The 20,512-nt window shown below is 50.2% G+C and overlaps 1 protein-coding gene across 1 annotated transcript in view; it reads left to right on the top strand.

Annotated features, from left to right (window-relative positions):
- Positions 1 to 668: 668 nt before the first annotated feature.
- SHH (sonic hedgehog signaling molecule) overlaps positions 669 to 20,512 on the top strand; it is a 33,033-nt gene continuing 13,189 nt past the window's right edge. Inside the window, exons 1-2 of the mRNA XM_035129645.2 lie at positions 669 to 1,411; positions 9,623 to 9,884. Of these exons, the coding sequence (XP_034985536.2) occupies positions 1,109 to 1,411; positions 9,623 to 9,884 (565 nt within the window). The 5' untranslated portion in view covers positions 669 to 1,108. The remainder of the gene's footprint in view (positions 1,412 to 9,622; positions 9,885 to 20,512) is intronic.

The following is a 20,512-nucleotide window of genomic DNA, read 5'->3' on the forward strand; positions in this document are numbered from 1 at the left end:
TCCTTTTAAAAATACCCCCCTTCCTTGTCTTCGAGGCCAGGATGGGGGAGGTACTAAGTCTAACTTTCTTGGGAAGTTGCCCCCTTAAGTTCTGGAAGCTCAAATCAACTGGGACTGAACTCTTCCTCTCCCCTCGAGTCGTGCCCCCACCAAGTATCTGCAAAATGCTTGGCGAGATCCTATTTTTGGTGTGCGCCGTTTCCAGGTGTCACTCCCCCCCCCCCCGCGCGATTTCAAAAGGTCCTTTCCATTGTGTTTCTGTCTAGATGGGCAGATATCAAGGTGTCTCGCTTCCACTCCGCTCTATATATTCCACACCAGCTTCTGTTACTCTTCCTAACAAAATTTACCACTCTGCCAAAAAAAAAAAAGTTTAAGAGGAGTGGAAGAAGAAAAAAAGAAAAGAAAAGAAAAGATGTAATTGATGTTATCCCAAGAAAGCTCAGTCCCCACCCCCTTTCATTTCCAAGCCCTTCAGGTACAAGGAGAAGAGCGAGAGAATGAGAGATGTTCCAAGATATTTTTTTGTTGTTGATGGTTTTTTTTGCCTTCTGTAGGGTTAATACATCAGAAGGCGAGCTTCTCCCGCCTCGGCCAATCAGAACTCAGCCCTGGCAGCTATAATATAGAACTAAAGGCAGGCTCCACTCACAAGCGTTTGTAGCTGAGCTCCCATTAGAATCCAGACCTTTTTTTTCCCTCCCCCTTCCTTCCGCCTTCATTCTTGCTTTCCTGAACGTTTTTTTGGGGGGGTCTCTGCCTCCCGGTGCCACGATCCAAACTCCGATGAGTTCCGTTATCACAAGCGACCTCCTCGAAGCTGCCATTCCAGCACCTGTCTGGCTAGGGATCGGGGGAGAGTATCCGAAGGAGCAGGCAGCGAAAAGGCGATAGGAGGCTCTGAAAGAACCGCAGATCTCCAGAGAGAGAGAGGGGGACAGACAGACAGACAGACCGAAAGAGGCAGAGAGGACACACACACACACACACACACACACACACACACACACACACACACACACACACACAGCAACCAGGCAGGGAGCCGTGTGCGCGCGTGTGTGTGCGTGCGCGCGCGTGGAAAGTGGCCGTTTCCTCCACGGACGGAATGCTGCTCTTGCGGAGAATTGGTCTCCTGCTGGTCTTCGTGGGCGCTCTGCTGCTCTCCTGCGGGCTGGCTTGTGGACCTGGCAGGGGCTTCGGCAAGAGGCGGCACCCGAAGAAGCTGACCCCTTTAGCCTACAAGCAGTTCATTCCCAACGTGGCAGAGAAGACGCTGGGCGCCAGTGGAAGGTACGAAGGCAAGATCAGCCGCAACTCGGAGCGCTTTAAAGAGCTCACCCCCAATTACAACCCTGACATTATTTTTAAGGATGAAGAGAACACGGGAGCCGACAGGCTGATGACACAGGTCAGGAAAAAAAATACACCCTTCCGCTTCTTCTCGTTCAGACGTTCGCGCTTTGTGTGTGCGTGTATGCGGGGCGGGGTGGGGTTGGGAGGGGAGGGACCCCCTGAGTTTAAGCGGCAGTCGCGGTGGGAGCGTCCTCTCCTTCAAGGCATGCCGGCATCCTCCTCCCACATCCTCCCCTTTCCTCGTCCTTAGCTCTGTTTTCTCAATGGGTCTCCATAAGTTTGCAAAAGAAAGGTGGGCGGGTGGGCGCCTCTACCTGTCTGCCTATCTGTGCGCATTTATTCCTTCTCCTGGGCTGTGACCAGGGAGGCTGGAGAGAGGGGGAGCGCGCGTGTGTAAATGGTGTGATAGTTGCAGGGAGAACCACGCTATGCCCTTCCCTGGGAGTTGGTTGGTTAGCTGGTTCCGAGTGCATCCTGCCCCCTCCCCACCCCCCAAGGGACCTACTTGGATCTAACGAATAGGGTGACGCTAATGGGGCCCTTAAGTGCATATTGACTGTGCCAAACCCCTTCTTTCCCTTGGGCATTTATTTTATTTTTATTTTTTAAAATTTAGATACATACAGTTTAAATTAACCACCTTTCCCTAATTGCACCTTGCAAGCTTCTGCTGGCAAGGTCGGGATCTTGCACTTCCGAAAGGCTAGCTTGAAGTTCAGTAACAATAATAATAATAACAGCAACAGCGTGATCACCGTTATTATGCGCGTTCGACTTATAGCCGTGCTGCAAAACCATCTTTTGCAACTGTGCCAAACAGAGCGTTAATCTATCGATTTTCCTTTAAGGATGCTCACCAGCAGAGCTATATTCCTTCCCCGCCCCCACCGCAAGAGGGGGAGGGACAAGTAACTTAAGCAGCATTGCATCACTTGTTTGAGAGAAAGGAAGAATATCCGATGTATGGCTGGCGCATCTATCTATCATCTACATGCATATATAGATATACTGTATATACATATTCAAAACGCGCCCGATTCCTTGGATATGGGCTAAAAATTGGATCCTGGAACTATTATCCATTAACCATCAACCTTTTACTAGGTTAAGAATTCTTCTGATCATCCTGAATCATAGCTAATGATTGCTATTTGCTCAGGGGTGATGGTGCTATTTGCCATAACCTCCAACCGCCCCCACCGCCCCCGCGCACCAGCCTCCTAGTTTCGGAGTTCCTTCCAAGTACCTGCAATGTCATCGTCCCTAGAAATGGGTTTCCTTCCAAATATAGGTCAACAGTCGTTGCCCCCCTCCTCCCCGCACCTCAGTCGCTATTAATATATTTAAGCCCCACCTTCGTTTCTATAATAAGAGCTCAGCTGGAGACTCCAGGAGGAGGGGGGGGGATTTCCTAAACTCTGCCCTCTCCGCTCCTCTTCCCCACCTCCTTCCTCCTCCCCATTCTTCTCCCGCGGCCTGATTTTCCGCACGTTTAGGAGATTTATCCGGGCCAAACGGAAGAGCGGCGGCCGCGATCTCCAGCCGACCACCTTAAATCTGACTGCACCTTAGGAGGGTGCTGACGCGCGCGCCGCGCCGAGACGCGCGAGCCTCCCTTAACCAGGGACAGGCCAAGCGCACGGGGCTTGGGGAGAGTTCAGCGCCCGATCCCGCCTCCTGGAAGGCGAGAGAGAAAGAAGGCGAAGCGCAAATGGAGAGGGCAAGGCCAGCAGCGAGGAAGAGGGGTGCCATTGTGGGCGACCTCCTCCTCCTTTGCTCCAGTTCCCAGTCTCCTTCCATCATCTCCCCCCCCCTCCACCGCCCCATACGCGCACACTTTCCTCATCTGCCAAGACGCAAGAACTGGGGGTAGCTGTGCGGCGGCCAGTCCAGCCCATCTCGCATTTTCAGCTCCACTTACTCCTCTTGTATCGATCGCAACGGCTAGGATTTCAGTTTGTATCCTTTTGAAAGGCGGCCGAGGCTGCTGCTGCTGCTGCTGCTGCCGCCGCCGCTGCCGTCTTCTGGTGCTGCTGACTTGCTGTGTGGCGCGGAAGCTCCAGGAACAGACGCCCTACCCCCCCCCTTCTCCCTCTCCCTCTGTGCGCGCATCCCCACAGCACGAGCCTAACATGTTATGTCTAGATCTTCTTAGGCGAAGTCAATCAGAAAAGCAATCACAAGCAAGTTCCTTCCTCCCCAAGAGAGCATGGGACGAGCTTGGGAACAGGGCATAGATACGTATGAGCAATTGGAGGGGGGGGGCAGCAAGGAGGAGATGCCGGCCTCTATTGCTCGGCTCTAGGTTGCTTCTCTACACACGCCACCACCACCCCTCCAGCCCCGCAGCCTTCTTCCCAAGCGCCTTGGGGTCTCTCTCTCTCTCTCTCTCTCTCTCTCTCTCTCTCTCTCTCTCTCTCTCTCTCTCTCAGCGCATAGCGCATAGCAAAGCTTCCCTTCCTTCTACTCGGCTGGCCTCCTTTGCTGCATTAGCTAGCAGCGTTTGAACTTCTGACCTTCTGTCAACTTCCCTCAGACGAAGGAAACAGAAAAACAACATCACACACACACACGCTTCACAGTGCTTCTTATTCCCTTGTATACAAAGGGGGCACCTGGGAATGCGAGGAAGGGCAGGGTGAGGAGAGCTGCGCCGGGCAGGCGCCTCAGCGATGCCACTCGTCCAATGGACTTGGAAGGACGCTGGGTGGGGATGAGAATTTTGGTGGTGGGTGGCTTAAAAAGAGAGCAAGAACCCCGTTTGGGTGGGCCGGATAAGCAGACCTCGGTGCCCAAGTCCGTCGAGGCGGAGCCCAAAGGCAGCCTCGAGGGCATCCGCAGAAGCTTATCTGCTGCGATCCCAAGTGTGGATGCGGTGCTGCAGGTTGTGGGGAGGGAGGGGTAGAAAGCGTGGAGCGGGATGTGCCTTTGATATGCAGAATTGTCGGTATGAATGAATCCTAGTCTGGTGGGTCACCTCATCAGATCTGTTCCCCCACGCCTTGCCTCCTGCTTCGTCCCGGCGCAGCCGAGATTCAGCCTGCTCCATTCAACCTTGGGGGGAAGAAAAGGGGGGAAGGCGCGGGGAGGGGAGAGAGAGAGAGAGAGAGAGAGAGAGAGAGAGGTATGACGCCCTGGACGGAATTGTTAAACTTTCAGAGCAGTTGCTTGAATGCATTAGCCGCTGGTTAATATTAACTCCGCGAGTGGGGAGGGGGAGAAGAGCGCAAATAGAGAGAGCTCGGAGCTGGCGGGTGATTCCTAAGTTTACAGGTGACAGAAGCTCTTGGTTGAAGGGTTCTCCCCACCCCGCCTCCCACACCCAGCCCTACACACACAAACGCGGCCAGCCATTGGCTGGATCTGCAGGCAAGATAAGGGTGCCAGCTCTTTTATGATAAAGTTGGAATTCGTCTGAAATAATAATAATAAACCCCAGGGGAGCCGTTAAGGAACCGCCGCCCCCTTCATAGCTCCCGGGAACTCTGAGCTCCCGGGAGCCAAAGAGAGGCACGCAGACCTAGTCTGGAAGGTCGTTCTCGCAGCCCGATCCTATGAATATTTTCTTGGAAGTCAGTGCCACCGAGTTCAGGGGGACAGGGACTGCTGTTTACCGGGAGTAAATCCTACTGAGCCCAGTGGGGTTTACTTCTGAGCAGCGATATATAGGATTGCGGCTTTACTCCCTTTTCGCAGCCCGGGACTTGGTTTACTCGAGAGTAAATCTCACACAGAGTGGGGCGGGGACGGCTCCCCACAGCCTCGCTATGAACGTATTGACTGGCGTATAGGAGCGCAATCCTATGCCTGCCTGCCTACTCAGAAGCCACCGCCAGCGGGGCTTACTCTCGGGTAAAACGATTGCTGCCTCGCTTGGGGATAGGCACGCACATGATCGCGCTGCGGCGGGCCCGACGACAGGTGCATGTTCGAAGTGTGGGTCGGCTGGCTCGGGGGGAAGAGGAAGGCGCGGAGGCGACGGGCGGTTTGTTGAGCCCCTCGGCCAGGCCCCTCTGGCGTGCGCGCGCAGACGCACACGGCGCCCACCGACGCGGTCCTGCTGCGCTTCACGGTGGCTGAGCAGAGCGGGGCTTGATCGGCGGCACACGACCCGATGAATTAATAAATAGCTGAGGCTTCACGGCTTTTGACTCTGACAATCCCGGCTCAGCCGGTCTTTCCCTCCCTCTCCTCTCTGCGCTTGGCAAAGAGGCTGCTCGGAGGAGCTGCCAGAGAATCCCCGAAGCTGCCCTTTCTTCCCTGCCGGCCACCGTGCGCCTCGTCCCTCCAAGGCCTCCCGCTGAGAATGGAATCTGCCCTGGAAGTTCAGGTGTCTGGGCTCGGAGGGTGTACGAATTTCCTTACGACCCCCCCCCCCTCCTTCAGCCTAGCCTGCGATTGTCAAAGTTTCAGGTCCCCACCTCCTGCTCTTTCTTTCTTACTTTCTTCCGCGGTGCAAAGGGAAAAGAAAGAGGCCGGCCAGTGGGGCGGAATGCGCCACGACCCGGGCCACGCTGCGCAAGAAGTTTGCGCCAAGTCTGGGCACTTTCTACTCATTGCGTGATCAGCTTCTCGTCTCTCCTTCCATAATTATGATAACGGCGGTGATGATGTCACTGTTAATACAAAGCCCTTCCCGGCAATGCTAAGTGGTGGCGTTTTGCTCGTAGGAAGCGAAAACCTAGGCCTCGGCTGGCTGCTTGACTGCTTTCTCTCTTGGAAAGGCTGGAACAGACGCGGGATAAGCTCCTTCTGAGCAGCAGAAACCCCCCCCCTCCAAAAAACCCACCTCCCTCCTTTCTGAAGGACCTGAAAAGGGCACTCGTGGCGTTTGCTACTTATTGCAAAGTTTGCTACTTAGTGGAAGCTCCCTGCAATGTAGGGTGAAGTGCCTTTCCTCGGAGAAAGGCAGTGTCTTATTAAAATTCGGAATGCATCATAATGCATAGAAAAGCGAGTTGCCCGGATTGTTGTTATTTAATTGGGGGCAGATTATACATTTTCCATGTCTGGGGAAAAAAGGAAAAATATAATCGAAAGAACGACCTGTGTTTTGGTATGTGTCTTCGGACTTTTCTCTGTCCTTCAAGCAATCTCTCCTCCCCTGGCCAGTCCAGGCCTGTGGCAAAGCTTGTTGGGGCTTTGATAGCTATAGTGAGGTCGGGGAAAGCGAGCGCCAGGAGGTTCCCCGGCTGCCGAATGCAGAGAGACAACGGAGGGGTTGTAGGGTTGTAGATGACACAGAAAGACCTCGGCCAAGAGTCCCTCCCTCCTGGAGATGCTGGGGACAGTCAGAACCTGGGACCTTCTGCATTCAAAGCAGGTGCTCTTCTGACGACCTACGGCTCTCTCTCTCCATCCCTAAAAGCAACCGAAGAATACCCAACACGCATCAGCACCCAAATGGGCCCCAGAGAGCACATTCAGCAGTAGCTGCTGAGCAAGATGCAGGAAGGAAACGGCAGTCTTGGCACTTGCCAGTTGTGTTGATGGTTAGGAGGCCAGTATAGACACTGAGCAGAATCAAGTGGCGCAGCGGCTCTTGGATTTTATAATCTCAGGCTACAGGTGGGGGTTTGCATGTTTGAATTTCCTCCACACAAAAGATAAATAATCTTCATGCAGATAAGAAACAGCATTTCAGGAAGAAGATGGGTTTGGCCTGGTCTTATTTTTCTGAGTGCACCGAGAGGTTTTGGTTTGTTTGGAGAAAGAAGCCGTCTGCACAGAACTTCAGCTTGAAGTGGCACAGTCTAGCAAAGGCTTTACGGTTTATAACTTTATTTCTGAGTAAGGTGGTAGGTAGAGTAGATCCAAGAGCAGAAAATGTGGGGCTGAGTCATCAATCCTGCGAATCAAGGAGTAAGTCCCATTGGCCATTTGTGTGCTTCTGACTGAACCATAGAATCATAGAGTTGGAAGAGACCACAAGAACCTTTGGAGTCAATGCGCTTGATATATTGGAAGGCTTAACTTTATAGAAAGTCAGCCTTCAGTTTGCTTCAAAAGTCAACCCCACTGAAATAAACGGGACTTTCCCCACTTAGCACCCTGATTTTAACCTCAGTTCTGCTTGGGAGTAAAAATATTAGGTTATGGGGTGGCTGCTGTTTTAAGCATACAAAGGGCAGGAACTTAGTAGGCATGTCTACTCAGAAGTATGTCCTATTGTGTTCAGCAAGTCTTGCTCCCATGTAAGGACCACAATTTTACTTGCAAATAGGTTCCAATAAGGGAAGCGAACTTGCTTCGGAGTAAACGCATTTAGAGGTGTCCTTCTGGGTTATCAGATAACCGGGGGCTGTTGGTAAGGCTGTTGCACCTTGCGACCTTGCGGGAGCATTTACCAATGGGGCATAGCTTAAGCCGCCTCTGCACCTGCTTGTTTTCTGGGAGCCGTGAAAACAGTTGTTTCAGTCCTGGGACTCCTATCTAAAAGGCACATTTTTAAACGTGCGGGTCCGCGCGTTAGTTTCTTGACCCTACAGCAGCTGGATCCCGTTGGATCGGACACACGAGATCATGTGCGGGGAGGTCTAGAAGGCAATTGTGTCCTCCGGTAAACTTTGCTCGGCTGCCAGTGTGGAGAAAGGGGTCTTGCCCTCCAGCAACACACTAAAGGCATAAGGAACGAGCACCCGTGGCGCTTGGAAGGGCCGGGGACGCGAATGGGAAGCGTTGCCGGGGCTTCCATACTCAATTCCGCGGATCTCCAGGGAGGGCTGGGAGAGACTCCTGCTGAAACTCTGGGAGAGCCACTGCCAATCAGTGCAGACGGTATGGAGCTACAAGAACCCTCAGTGTCCTATACCCCCACGTTCCAATTATGGGATCCAAAGCGTTTCTTCCCGGGAGATTCCACCGTAGGGTGGCGCAGTGGCGCATCTTTTTGTGCCTGTGAGCGATCCTCGGGGCAGAGATTAGAGCCTAAGTGTACGTTCTCCGTGATGGGTTAAGGGTTAAGACCGCAACACACACACGTCTCGTGCAGCTCGATCCTATCCACGTTTATACAGGAGCAAGTTCTATCCCCAAGGAAGTTTCCACGTGATCCACAGCCTCCTTTTCATGCCGTTGGTCTCTGTCCGGTAGTTCCTGTTCCCGTCTTTTCTATCCACCTGCTTCTTTCCCGCCCCCAACTGGAACCTTTGCTCGCAAAACCGACTTGCGATGTATCCTAAACAGGCAGAAACGTTCAGGATGAAATCATGGGTGCGCACGGGTTTTCCTCCGTGGTGAGTGGGCAGAGGAGATGGCTTAAGAAGCAAATAAGCCTTGTTGGTTTTCGGAAAGAGGATAGGAAGCTTTAAGGCTGCGATCCTAAGCAGATCCCCCCGTCCCGGTTTCGAAATCAACACGGTTCTTTCTTACCTCCAAAAGAGCTGTTCTAAAAAAAAAGTTTGCGATGGAATGCTTCGGTCACTGGAGGATACCACCCACAAAACATCTGTGGATCGTACCTTTCTCCCCGCCCTGCCTTCTAAGATGTTCTCATATTCGACTCGCTCTGCTCTCAAACTGTCCCTAGAAATAAGCAACGTGGGTAAAGGTGTGCGTGCGTGAGTCAGTATCCTTGAGGTGGGAGGGGGGTGGGCTTAGCCAGTTGGGCAACAGGCCGGGAGACACGGGTAGCCGCTGGGATGGTTGCCATGGATGCCTTCGCAGTCTGAGTCTTCCTCAGCTCTGCGTGGAAATCCGGGGTCCACGCAGAGTGGGAGAGCGCATCAGCGCCCAACAGCTGTGAGACTGCTGTGGGGTGGGGAGGGATTGGAACCCATTTAGGAGTGCAGGAGGAAGAGGAGCGGGCACGATCCTAGCTGACATCCCTTCCGGATCCTGACCTTCACAGGAGCGCACCAGATCCATATCAATGAATGCACCGATCTGTTTTAGGATGGAGAAACTCCATCATGTTGTTGTTGGGCTCCAGCTCCCATCACCCCGAGCCAGAATGGCCAGTGGCGGGGAATAGGGGGCCCAGCAGCTCCTGGGGGGCCCATTCCATTCCTGATCTATCGCCTCGAGATGCGAGGAGTGGGGAAGCGATACGATTCGGGTACCGGAGGGCTGTTTAACCCTTGGCAGTCTTCGCGCGTCTCCAGAAAGATGCGCGCGGAAGGGAGGTGTGGATGGGTCGCTCGCTGCTGCTGCTATTACTACTCTGGGATGGCGGGAGTGGGGAAGCAGGGAGCGGCTGGCCTTCCTTTCCTCCCCTCGCGATGCTCCTGTGCTCTGCTTGACACCCCCCCTCCACTCCCCCCTGCAGCGCTGCAAGGACAAGCTGAACGCCTTGGCGATCTCGGTGATGAACCAGTGGCCTGGCGTGAAGCTGCGCGTGACCGAGGGCTGGGACGAGGACGGCCACCACTCCGAGGAGTCGCTGCACTACGAGGGCCGCGCCGTGGACATCACCACCTCGGATCGGGACCGCAGCAAATATGGCATGCTGGCGCGCCTGGCCGTCGAGGCCGGCTTCGACTGGGTGTACTACGAGTCCAAGGCGCACATCCACTGCTCGGTCAAGGCCGGTAAGAAGCGGGCTGGGGGAGGCACATTCGACTCAGGAACCGACCCTTAACACCCCATCCGAATATATATAGATGTTGCTCTGTTATTAACCTCTTCGCAGCATTTCACAATAATGATAGCTCGGTCCTGAAGAATGGTTGGAGTCCCCAAGACGTTTGGATGGTGCCTTGTGCGCCTCCTTCCGGCAACTCCTGCAGCCAAGCTGCTGCCAAAAGTCTTGCTGTGCTTTCCTTTGGACTTACTGTATCAGCGAAGTCCAAGGTTTGTCGCCTGGGCAGCCCAGGACCTCCAGACACACTGCCCAGGCTTGCTAAAGCAGTGGTTTGACTTGAACACACACACCCCAAACGCACTCCATTGTCTCTCTATAGACAGACGGATGCCAACCCCACACATAGCTTGGCCTGCATAGAAAGAGAAGGGGCAGTGTTAAGATCAGACTCCTAGTAGTAAGCAGGTAGTAAGTACAGTACTGTAGTAGTTCACATCTGTTTCTTTATTCTAAACAACATAGCAGGTAGTGTATAGATCACACAAAAGGGATTGGTCTTTGATCATAACAGCTTGGTGTAACTGTTGCTGCTAGTAGTAAGCAAATCCTAGTATTAGTACCGTAGTACTTGACATTCACTTTGTGCCAGGGACTTGCTAGTTGAAATACAGTATTGAAAAGGACGGGTCAGTGGATCTCACAGCCAACAATCAGTCCTGCTATAGGACAGTTGCTACAACTACAATTATTTGGGATTAGTATTCCCCATACTGCCTACTCTGTATTAGGGGGACAAGCAAGGAATGGAGAAGTGGAACAATCCCATGGCAATTGGCCAGATAATTTAAGAAGTGCCAGTGGAGCTATAGCACCTTAAAAGACAAAGAGCTTTGTTGTGATGTGTGATTTCATGGGCAACCCAACAGGCCTATCTTAACCCAGCATACTGTCGCCAATGCCCCTGAGAAACTCACAAAGCAGGTGTGAAGGTGTTGAGCTAGCCTACAGTCAGCAATCCACAGGTAGACTGCCTTTATGTGTAGAGGTTTCTGCTTAGCTATCTTGGCCAGTCTGCCAAGCCACTGGCAGGCCCATTCTCCACAAATCTGCCAAATCCTTGGTTGCTGGTGACCATCAGCTTGACTTCATTGTGCCTTGTGTGGAGAATGAATGGTGCTTAGGGCAGGACTGGGGAATCTGTGGCTCTCCAAACCTCATTGGACCCCAGTTCCCTCCGGGCCCAGCCAGCCAGCCACAGGTTCCCCAACCAGGCTTATGGAGAAGTGGCAGTGGCTGGTGTCTAGTGGAAATGGTAGGTCAGAAGGCAGGGAGCCCAACCATAGTTGGAGCCAGAGCCAATGAAAGGAGAGCTGACTAGTTTTGGTCTCCACTGTCCTCTCTGCTGAATTGCACAAGCCCAACGCTGAGGCTGAGGTTCAGGCAGTGCCACCAAGGCAAGCAGATGGGCCGGGAGGGGCAGGGCCCCAATTGCCCTAAGGGACAAAACTCCAATGTGAAATCTGCAGTCAATGTCCACTGAACCCACAATGTAAGGGAGAATCCACCTCTCACGGACGGATCTGCCCTTCATTGCCATGGGGAGACCTTGCCCCAGACTCCACTGAGCTGCGGCTCCCACCCTCCTCTGGAAACCACCTGAGAAAAGGCTATCCCAGGCTTGCCTGTCAGATTTAAAGACTGCAGTCCTGCTGCCCACTTGAAGCCAGCTCCATTTAAGTCACTGACTTACTGCCAAGGAAAACTGTCTAGGAATCTGAATACAGAGAGCTCGTTGAAAACCTCTCTCCTCAAGCCAGTTAAGCCCTTTGCTTTTCTGCTTCCAACTCCCGAGTACGAAGTCTGCGCAGCTTTATTTTGACTAGTTTGCAAGCAACAGCATTTTACTTTCCAGGACTGTGTTTAGACAGGGAGATGCTGGGTTCTCACTAGAAGGAGATTAGATCCCACGCGCACCCTACCCTATCCCGAGGAAGAGTCAAAGCTCACTGGTCATAGGCCAGGCTTGCCCCTAGCAGTCGGGATTCCTTCTCTGCTGAATCATTGGCAAATGCACTTGAGGCTGCCAGTCAAATTGCAAGATGGATTTAGGCGCAGCGAGTGAGAGAGGCTGGTTTACTTGTGGCTACAATGTGGGTCGCCCTTGATGCGGTTTAACTCACTCCTCAGCTCACTTTTAACTCCCTGGTGAGCACCAGAAAGTTGATGCTAGCGCTCAAACCGGGATAGTAGTGCATTGCTGCACCTGTAGTAAGATTAGAGGCTTGGATTGTAAAGATTAGAGGCTTTACAATCCAATTCCAGCTCCTTCAGACTTAGAACTGACTCAGCCCATTCAGGCCTGACCTAGATTGGGATTGTAAGCAGCTGGCACCCCCAACTCAAGCCCATCCCTCACTTCAAATGCAAACAACTCTCAGGCAGGGACAGCTCAGTCCTTTGCTGCTCATCCTTCAGTCTTGTAGAAGGGCAATCCCCTTTGTGGCTCTTCTGGGAAGAAGAAAAAGATTCTAGTAGAGAATTCTCATGCGTTTGACTCTCCAACAGGCAGTGCGACCCACAAACTAATTTACCCGGCATAATTGCTCTTACATAGGGCCAGTGCTGTTTTCTGACAGATGGGGTGTGGCCAAGACCCCATTTTTCTTTCGCAACAAGCTGGAAGAGGCCAAGTCCTGTGTCGACTGGATTTCAAATGCTTTCCCACCACGCCTCGCCCTATATTCATCCTAAAATAGGTTAATTAGTAAACTCCTTCCTCATTATTCTTTTTGTTCCTGCTTCTCTGTCATCTGCAATAAAACCACCCTAGCTCCGATGAAAAAAGTTGTTTTCTCAAATCCGGATTGTAAATCGGCACATTTACACGAGGCAAATTCTTTTAATCTGGATCACAAATGGCCACCGTTTAGATGAGCCAAAACCTAAGGGCCAAAAGCACCCCCCCCCCCACACACCTTCTCAGCTTCCTTCTTATAATCCACCTGGCGGTTCTGGGAATCCCCCGTGCTTGCAGCGCCACCTGCTGGTCCGGCGGAGAAATGCACTCATGTGGCCGGCCCCCTCCCCCTCAAGCTATCTGCATAAATTGTCGCTTTTTAGCAAAACAGTTAACGGTGAATTATTTCGGAGGAGTCAGGCCGCTTGTTTTGCCACCTCCTCTCGTTTGTTTGTTGCCTGGAGTTTAAACAGTAGTTCAATGGCAGCTTTCAGCTGGGGCAAAAAAAAACAAAAAAAACACCCCAACAACAAAAAAAACCCCACCACTTTAAACGTGCCAAGAAACATGCATTCGCGAAAGAAAAATAATGAACTTGCTCTAAATATATCGATTGACATAAGAAACGAGTTAACGGCGTGCTCGTGTTTGGGAGGAGGGCGGGGACCAGCCACTCATTTAAGTCAATGGAGATGATTCCATTGAGAAGAGGATGGAAGCAGCTCCGGTTTCTTCTAACTAGCCTCTAAGGAAAAGAGTTCCTATCCCTAAATATATGCCCCCCCTCTCCCCTTCCACACCCTCACACACAGAGCTCCATCTCTGCCCCCCACCCTACCATGAAATGAGTAGGAAATTCACTGCCCCTGTTTAAATAACTATCTGCAGAGGGTTCGTGGGCATGTGGAGATGGCATATACTACATTTCTTTGGCTTCAGGCTATGAGAGGTAACATTTTAAAAGTCTTGAGCAGCATCAAGTTATTTAATTAAGCAGTGAAAACAAAGCACCTGAGCCTTACAAGGCTAGTTTACAGGAAGAAGATGAAAAGGTGCGTGTATTTTCGTGTATGCGTAAGAATATGTGCATAAGCTAGCCTTCTGGATGTTGTTCAGCTCTGTCTGCTTCGGCCAGCCAGGCCAATGATCAGGGGTGATGGGCATTGTAGTCCAAGGACATTTTGAGAGTCACTGGTTGCCCTCCCCGGGCAGAGGACGCACCTAAATATTCCTTGTTTTTCTGCCGCGCCGAAGAAGAAGAAGAAGAAGAAGAAGAAGAAGAAGAAGAAGAAGAAGAAGAAAGTTTAAACAAAGAGGAAGTGGCAGATATTTAGGACGGAGGGTTAACTTTCCTATGCAGGGAATGCTCAGGGATACTCATCCATAACTTTCAGAAAAATCCACCTGGATTTAAGAACATAAGAAGAACCTGCTGGATCAGGCCAATGTCCCATCCAGTCCAGCATCCTATTCTCACAGTGCCCAACCAGATGCCAGTAGGAAACCTGCAAGCAGGATCCGAGCACAGGGGCCACTCTTCCCTCCTGTGGTTTCCAGTAACCATTATTTGGAAGCATTGCTGCATCCCTCTATGGTGGCAGAGTGTAGCCTCTGTTGCTAGTAGCCATTGATAGCCCTCTCCCAGTTAATAATTATTACTATAATTAACAACTGGCCTAAATTATTCATTTCCCTTCAAAAGGGCACTGCAACTGGATTTCCACCCTGTAGCTCTTGCAAATTATCTATCGTTAAACATTTGTATTGTGGATACGATAGTGTAGACTTTCCCATCCGCCAAAACCTGGCTTCCAAAACAGGAACTTAAGTCCCTACACACACACACACACACACACACACACACACACAAAGATAGTTTAATAATGATTGTGGTGCATGTTGGGTGCTGTAGGATCACTGGAAATGTCCAAAGGACTTGGTGGTTTATGTTGGACAACGTCAAGTTTGTGTATAGGTACCGTTTCTAAACATCTAAAGATGCTTGCGATTTAGGCTGCCATTGGGCTGCAAGTCAACCCAATTAGATTCGACAGGACATACGTCTGAGAAGGCATGGTTAGGATTGCAGCCTTACTCAATCACTGAAGAGGGCATGGAAATGGTTAAAATCTGGACCCAGAGTTAATAACAACTAGATTGGTCCATAACAGCATCCAGAAGTCTAGGACAGAGACTTCCTCATTGTAGATAGGAAGAATAATGGGCTGCGGCAATTTCTGTTTCACATACTTTTAATGATCCTCATAGTGAGCATGGAACATCTTGTGGTGGCAGCCAATAACCACCTATGTTTGTCCTTTAAGATATACATACAAAAATAGTGCAGGAGATGAATGAGAGAGAGAGAGAGAGAGAGAGAGAGAGAGACAGACAGACAGACAGACAGACAGACAGACAGACAGACAGACAGACAGACAGACAGACTTGTACTGTAGTTTGTAGATTATGGAAGATTTTGCCAATGCAATGACGTCCAGATGTTACTGGACTACAACTCCCATCAGCTCCAGCCAGTTGGCTGGGCTGATTGAAGTTGTAGTCCAACATCATTCACCAGGTGGGCGAAGGCTGAATTAATGAACAAAATGGACTACTGAGTTAATTCCAACTAAGTTCTACTTAGAGTAGACCCACTGAAGTGCACGGACTTGTCTAACTTTCCGGTAGGTTTATCCATTAGAATCCACTCTGAGTAGAACCTAGTTTGATTAGAAACCATGAATTTCAGCTGGTCTACTTTGAACAGAGTGTAGCTGGAGGCAAGCCATAGAATCTAGGTGGTGTGGGGGTTAAAAGGGTCTTCCCCCAAGACTCTTTTGAAGTGAAGGACAATTGCCGCAGTGCCTTGCCTCTTCTTCGGATCACATTTCTCTCTATCTCCACAAGAGCTAGAACAATGATAGCACAGAACAGATGACCCGAATAGATGCTCATTGGAGGGGTAGAAGCCACTGCACTGTATAACAGTGCAATAATGTGGAATGGTATAATAGTGTTGTTCTTATGATGTAATAGTGCTTGCCAGTTCCCTTTGTCTCACTTGTGCACATTCACTAGCTCCAGTGACATGTGGAAAACTCAGCACATGTTGTTGTTGTTGTTGTTTAGTCGTTTAGTCGTGTCCGACTCTTCGTGACCCCATGGACCATAGCACGCCAGGCACTCCTGTCTTCCACTGCCTCCCGCAGTTTGGTCAGACTCACGTTGGTGGCTTCGAGAACACTGTCCAACCATCTCGTCCTCTGTCGTCCCCTTCTCCTTGTGCCCTCAATCTTTCCCAACATCAGGGTCTATGCCAGGGAGTCTTCTCTTCTCATGAGGTGGCCAAAGTATTGGAGCCTCAGCTTCAGGATCTTTCCTTCCAGTGAGCACTCAGGGCTGATTTCCTTGAGAATGGATAGGTTTGAACTTCTCGCAGTCCATGGGACTCTCAAGAGCAGGGGTCAGCAAACTTTTTCAGCAGGGGGCTGGTCCACTGTCACTCAGACCTTGTGGGGGGCTGGACTATATTTTGGAAAAAAATATGAACGAATTGCTATGCCCCACAAATAACCCAGAGATGCATTTTAAATAAAAGCACACATTCTACTCATGTAAAAACACCAGGCAGGCCCCACAAATAACCCAGAGATGCATTTTAAATAAAAGGACACATTCTACTCATGTAAAAACATGCTGATTCCCGGACCATCCGAGGGCCAGATTGAGAAGGCGATTGGGCTGCATCCAGGCCCTGGGCCTTAGTTTGGGGACCCCTGCTCAAGAGTCTCCTCCACACCATGGGCACAAAATAAGTATTGAAGAAGTTGTTCATTTCTAAATAAAGGAACCCAAATAGTTTTAGTTTATAAATATTTATTTACAGTCTGCTTATATACAAATGTACATACAGCATTTCCACCCTATAATTGTTCAAAGATGGATCACAAGATAATGATAATATTAAAATTAGACAACTGGGGGAACTGCAACAAAATCTTGTCCAAGTTGGAACTAAAAATTCCCATTGATCTCAGAATTTCTATGGATCTCTCAAACATTTCCAGGTTCTCACTGAAATTCGTCTTTCAGAATTACTTTTTAAATGAAACTTAGATTTGAAGTCTTGCTCATTTAATTTTAAGGCACTACCATTTAATACCAAGGTGCCAAAGTTATTACTTTTACTCTCACCCCTGAAAAAAAACCTTACTTCTATAATTTCTATAATGTTGTTGCTGTTTTAAATGGAATTAGGGAACCATAGTTTTCATGCCCAAATTGTTACATAGTGAGACCTGAAATAGGAAAGGGAAACGGGGGCAGATGGGATATGGAGAAGAACTTACGAGGTCTGAGCAACAGATCTTGCTCCAGCTTGCCTCCTAGCCTGGGCATAGCCAGGATTTATGTTGTGGGGGGGGGGCAGAGGGAGAACCTCAGTGAGTTAAGTATTTTTATTGATTTACTTGATTTAAGGGGGCAGCTGCCCCCCCACCCCCCTTTTGGCCATGCCCATGCCTCCTAGGTCCAGTTCTAAACCCCCGCTTAATCAGGATTTCTTTTTAAAGTTTGGTTCCTGCCAGAGGAGTCAAATCAGCTCTAATCCAAGTTTTCAATCTCACCTGCCTTCTGGAATGAATTATCTGTTAGCCGGGCTACCACCCACAAGATCAACACAAAAGGAACAATACTAGAATAATAAATTGTTTTATAGGGCCTTCACATCAGGGAAGAATTCACCCTTTATAGAGCTCTCAACAACCATTTCAAGCGCTACACTCCAAAGCAGCCTTTACTAACTGGGTGCCCTCCAAAGATGGTTGGACTACAACTCCCATCAGCCCTGGTTTGTAGCACGGAGGGTGCCATGTTGGTAAAGGCTGCTCCTGGCCAGCCTAAGCTGGGTGGCCATACTCATCTCCAGCACCACCCAATTCCATCTTCAATTCCATCAGAAGCAAATCGCCCCACCAGGCTCAATCTGGGCATTGAGATTCAGGGCACGCTCAGGATTTGGGAAGGGAGGGGGGGTAACTTGGAGGGCATGTCACACAAGGTCGTGTGACTATACAACGTGGATTTCCCCAGCGCTGCCTTGAATCCCGTCTGCTCCAGCTGGTTTCCAATGGCCGAGCTCTGGTTTCATGACTGAGAATGTGATGAGGAGATTAAAAAAACCAAAGCGTTCCAGGCAGGGGAGGTTCTCTGAGCTGCCATCTCTGTTTGCAAAAAGTATGATCCCGGAGATTGGAATGCAAAAGAGGCGAGCTGCCCCCCCCCCCAACAAGGCCTGAATGACTGTCAAGAGGCGATAGGCACCATATAAGAGACAAGACAGATCGTGGGGGCTGGTGGGGGTGAAGAGACTGAAAGCAAACTCCTCCATTTCAATTTCAAATACACATCTTGAGTGTTTGGGAAAAGGGTCTTGGTCTGTGCAAATAGCTCTTGGAAGGCCCTTTGGTGGGGAGGCAGGGTTGTGTAGGGTCTTCTTTTTGCAAAAGTATGCGTGTGTGAATTGGCATAGAGGCCCCCCCCACACCTGAACAAATAGGGGGCCTGGGGGGGCCAGGGTGGAGTGTTGGAAGTGTCCTCTCTTCTGAGAGTGCCTCCCTTTTATTGCACAGATCAGAATGACAATGCTGGCCTTTTATTGGATTTTAATTAGAGAACCCAAATAAGGGCCTGCTCAAAGAAGCAGATTTTCACACCTCCGCCAGCTTGCTGGCATGTTTACTGAGTTGCTACACAACTGGACCTATTCATCAGGCCCCTCTGAGTGTGCAAATAAAGCCTAGGCTGAAGAAGCCAGGACTTTGGGGGGGAACGGGTGGCTGGCGGGGAGCGGTGGGGAGGGTGGTTGTCTGAAGGTGTCAGGGACTTTTCTTTCCGCCTCCTTGCAAAGGGCTTCCTTGCCTCTTCGTTGGCATGTCCCCCTTTCCGAAGATTTCTGTTCGCTTCCTTCCCCACCCTCCGCTCCCAAGCCGGGGAGATAAAATTGTTAGCTGATCAATACCAATCTGTTTTGTTTTGTTTTTCCTATTTTACCCCTTCCTGAGAAAAGGCATTAGGAAAGGTTCCAAGGGTTGATTTCGAAATGTAATTGCTCAGCCGGCTAGCCACAGAGGGAGGGAGCCACTAGCTGCCCTGACCCAGCCTGCTTTTAGGAGGAAATTTGCTCTGGAAATAGCCCACTCAGGAAGGAAGAGGGAACTTGAAAGACAGAGAAGGCAGATGGGTTTCAACATCCTGGCTCCATTGTAACCCATCATGGCACTTGACTTCAGCCAGCTCACGCAGCTTATTTTGCAAAACCTCTTGATGTCGGAGGGTGGGACCGTGAGGTAATTTTAGATACTGGACCGAATGGTCATATGGGGAATCCTTGGCAAAATGTATCTGGGAATCTTTCCCTAGTGCATCTGAGCGCCTTCCTTCTCACTCAGAGTGAGGCTCTGCACACCCTACACCTGATGTTGAGGTGGGGCAGGACACCCTTCAGATGTTGTTGGACTCCAGCTCCCATCATCCCTGACCATGGACCATGCTGCCTGGTGGTGATGGGAGTTGGGGTACAACATTAGAGGGCCCCATCTTGGCTACCCTTGGGGTAGGAAGACTTGTACTCATTATCTACCATGATATCTCATGTCTGGAAAGTATGGCAGAAGAAGGACTCAGTTCTACTTTTTCCTTTTGAGAGAAAGCTGTGAGGGAAGCTTATGCCCACATCCTGCCTTCTGGTGCCATTTTCTGAGAGTCTGGGGTGTCCAGCAATCTTCAGAAGGGTCTTCTTAGCCCACCCTTTGAAACTCTTTGTTGAATTCCAAATTTGTACCAGTTTAACTGCAACAGAGGATGGTGAGAATTATAGTTTTATGGGGGTGCTTGATAGTTCTCTAATTGATACCCTTAGTAGCCATCCCTCTTCCCCTTTCTGACTCACCAAGATTTCTGGGGAGATGGAGTAGTCAGTCTAAGACTGCAACACTATGCACACTTACATGGAAACAAAGCTGGTCCAGGAAACTAAAGCCACAATCTTTCGTTTCAAGTTCCAAATCTGCCTGCTTCCCTCCCCTTTAATATTTTTCTGTAGTTTGGATGCACGTGCAAAGTGCAATTCTGGTAAGAACCAAACTACCTGCAACCACGTGCAATTTTTATATAGATTTGTGACAATGTCACAAATGTGACAGGTATCTCAAGTCCTTCAGATACCTACTGAGAGTGGTGCCCCTTCCCTGGAAATAAGCCCCACTGAACACCGTTTATATCTATTGGTTTATTAAATTTGTGACTCACTTCCCACAACAAAAAGTCCTGAAGCAATTTACAACGCCGTACAACTTGCTTGTGAGTAAACACCTACAGGACCGCACTGTTTGTCTTTGGTGTAGAAAGGTTGCTGCTTCTATGGCATTCAAGGATGATGGTCCAGTTCTTAGGGTATTAAGCAACCTTTGAGTCTTTCATTCCAGTTGACTGAGAAAAGGCCTGGCAGCTGCTAACTGTTCCTGAGGCTCCCTTCTGGTGCCAGGCTCCCACCTTCCTTCATCTATCTAAACCAGTTAACCCACTTAGCCAAGAGCAGTTTTAAACATGGCAATGAAGCTGGAACCCAGATCTCCTTGGATGGAATGTTCTGACTTGTGAGATGACTCCAATTAGATTGCCAGCAGACAGGCTGATCCAGGTGGTTCTGAAAATAAAGCTTCTCTCAAGTGGTGTGTTTCAACCAGTGGCTACTTGGTTGTGCCAAAGCTTATGCAGAAAATGTGGCTTTGGAGCTGGGTTTTTTGAAGTAGGAGAGACAGGCACAGAGGTGTTTCGGAAGGCAGTTCCAGGAATAGGAAGTGTTTATGGCACCAGATACATTAAAGTTATCATCCTGT

This window comes from Zootoca vivipara, chromosome 12 (assembly GCF_963506605.1).
Source record: "Zootoca vivipara chromosome 12, rZooViv1.1, whole genome shotgun sequence".
Classification (NCBI taxonomy): Eukaryota; Metazoa; Chordata; class Lepidosauria; order Squamata; family Lacertidae; genus Zootoca; species Zootoca vivipara.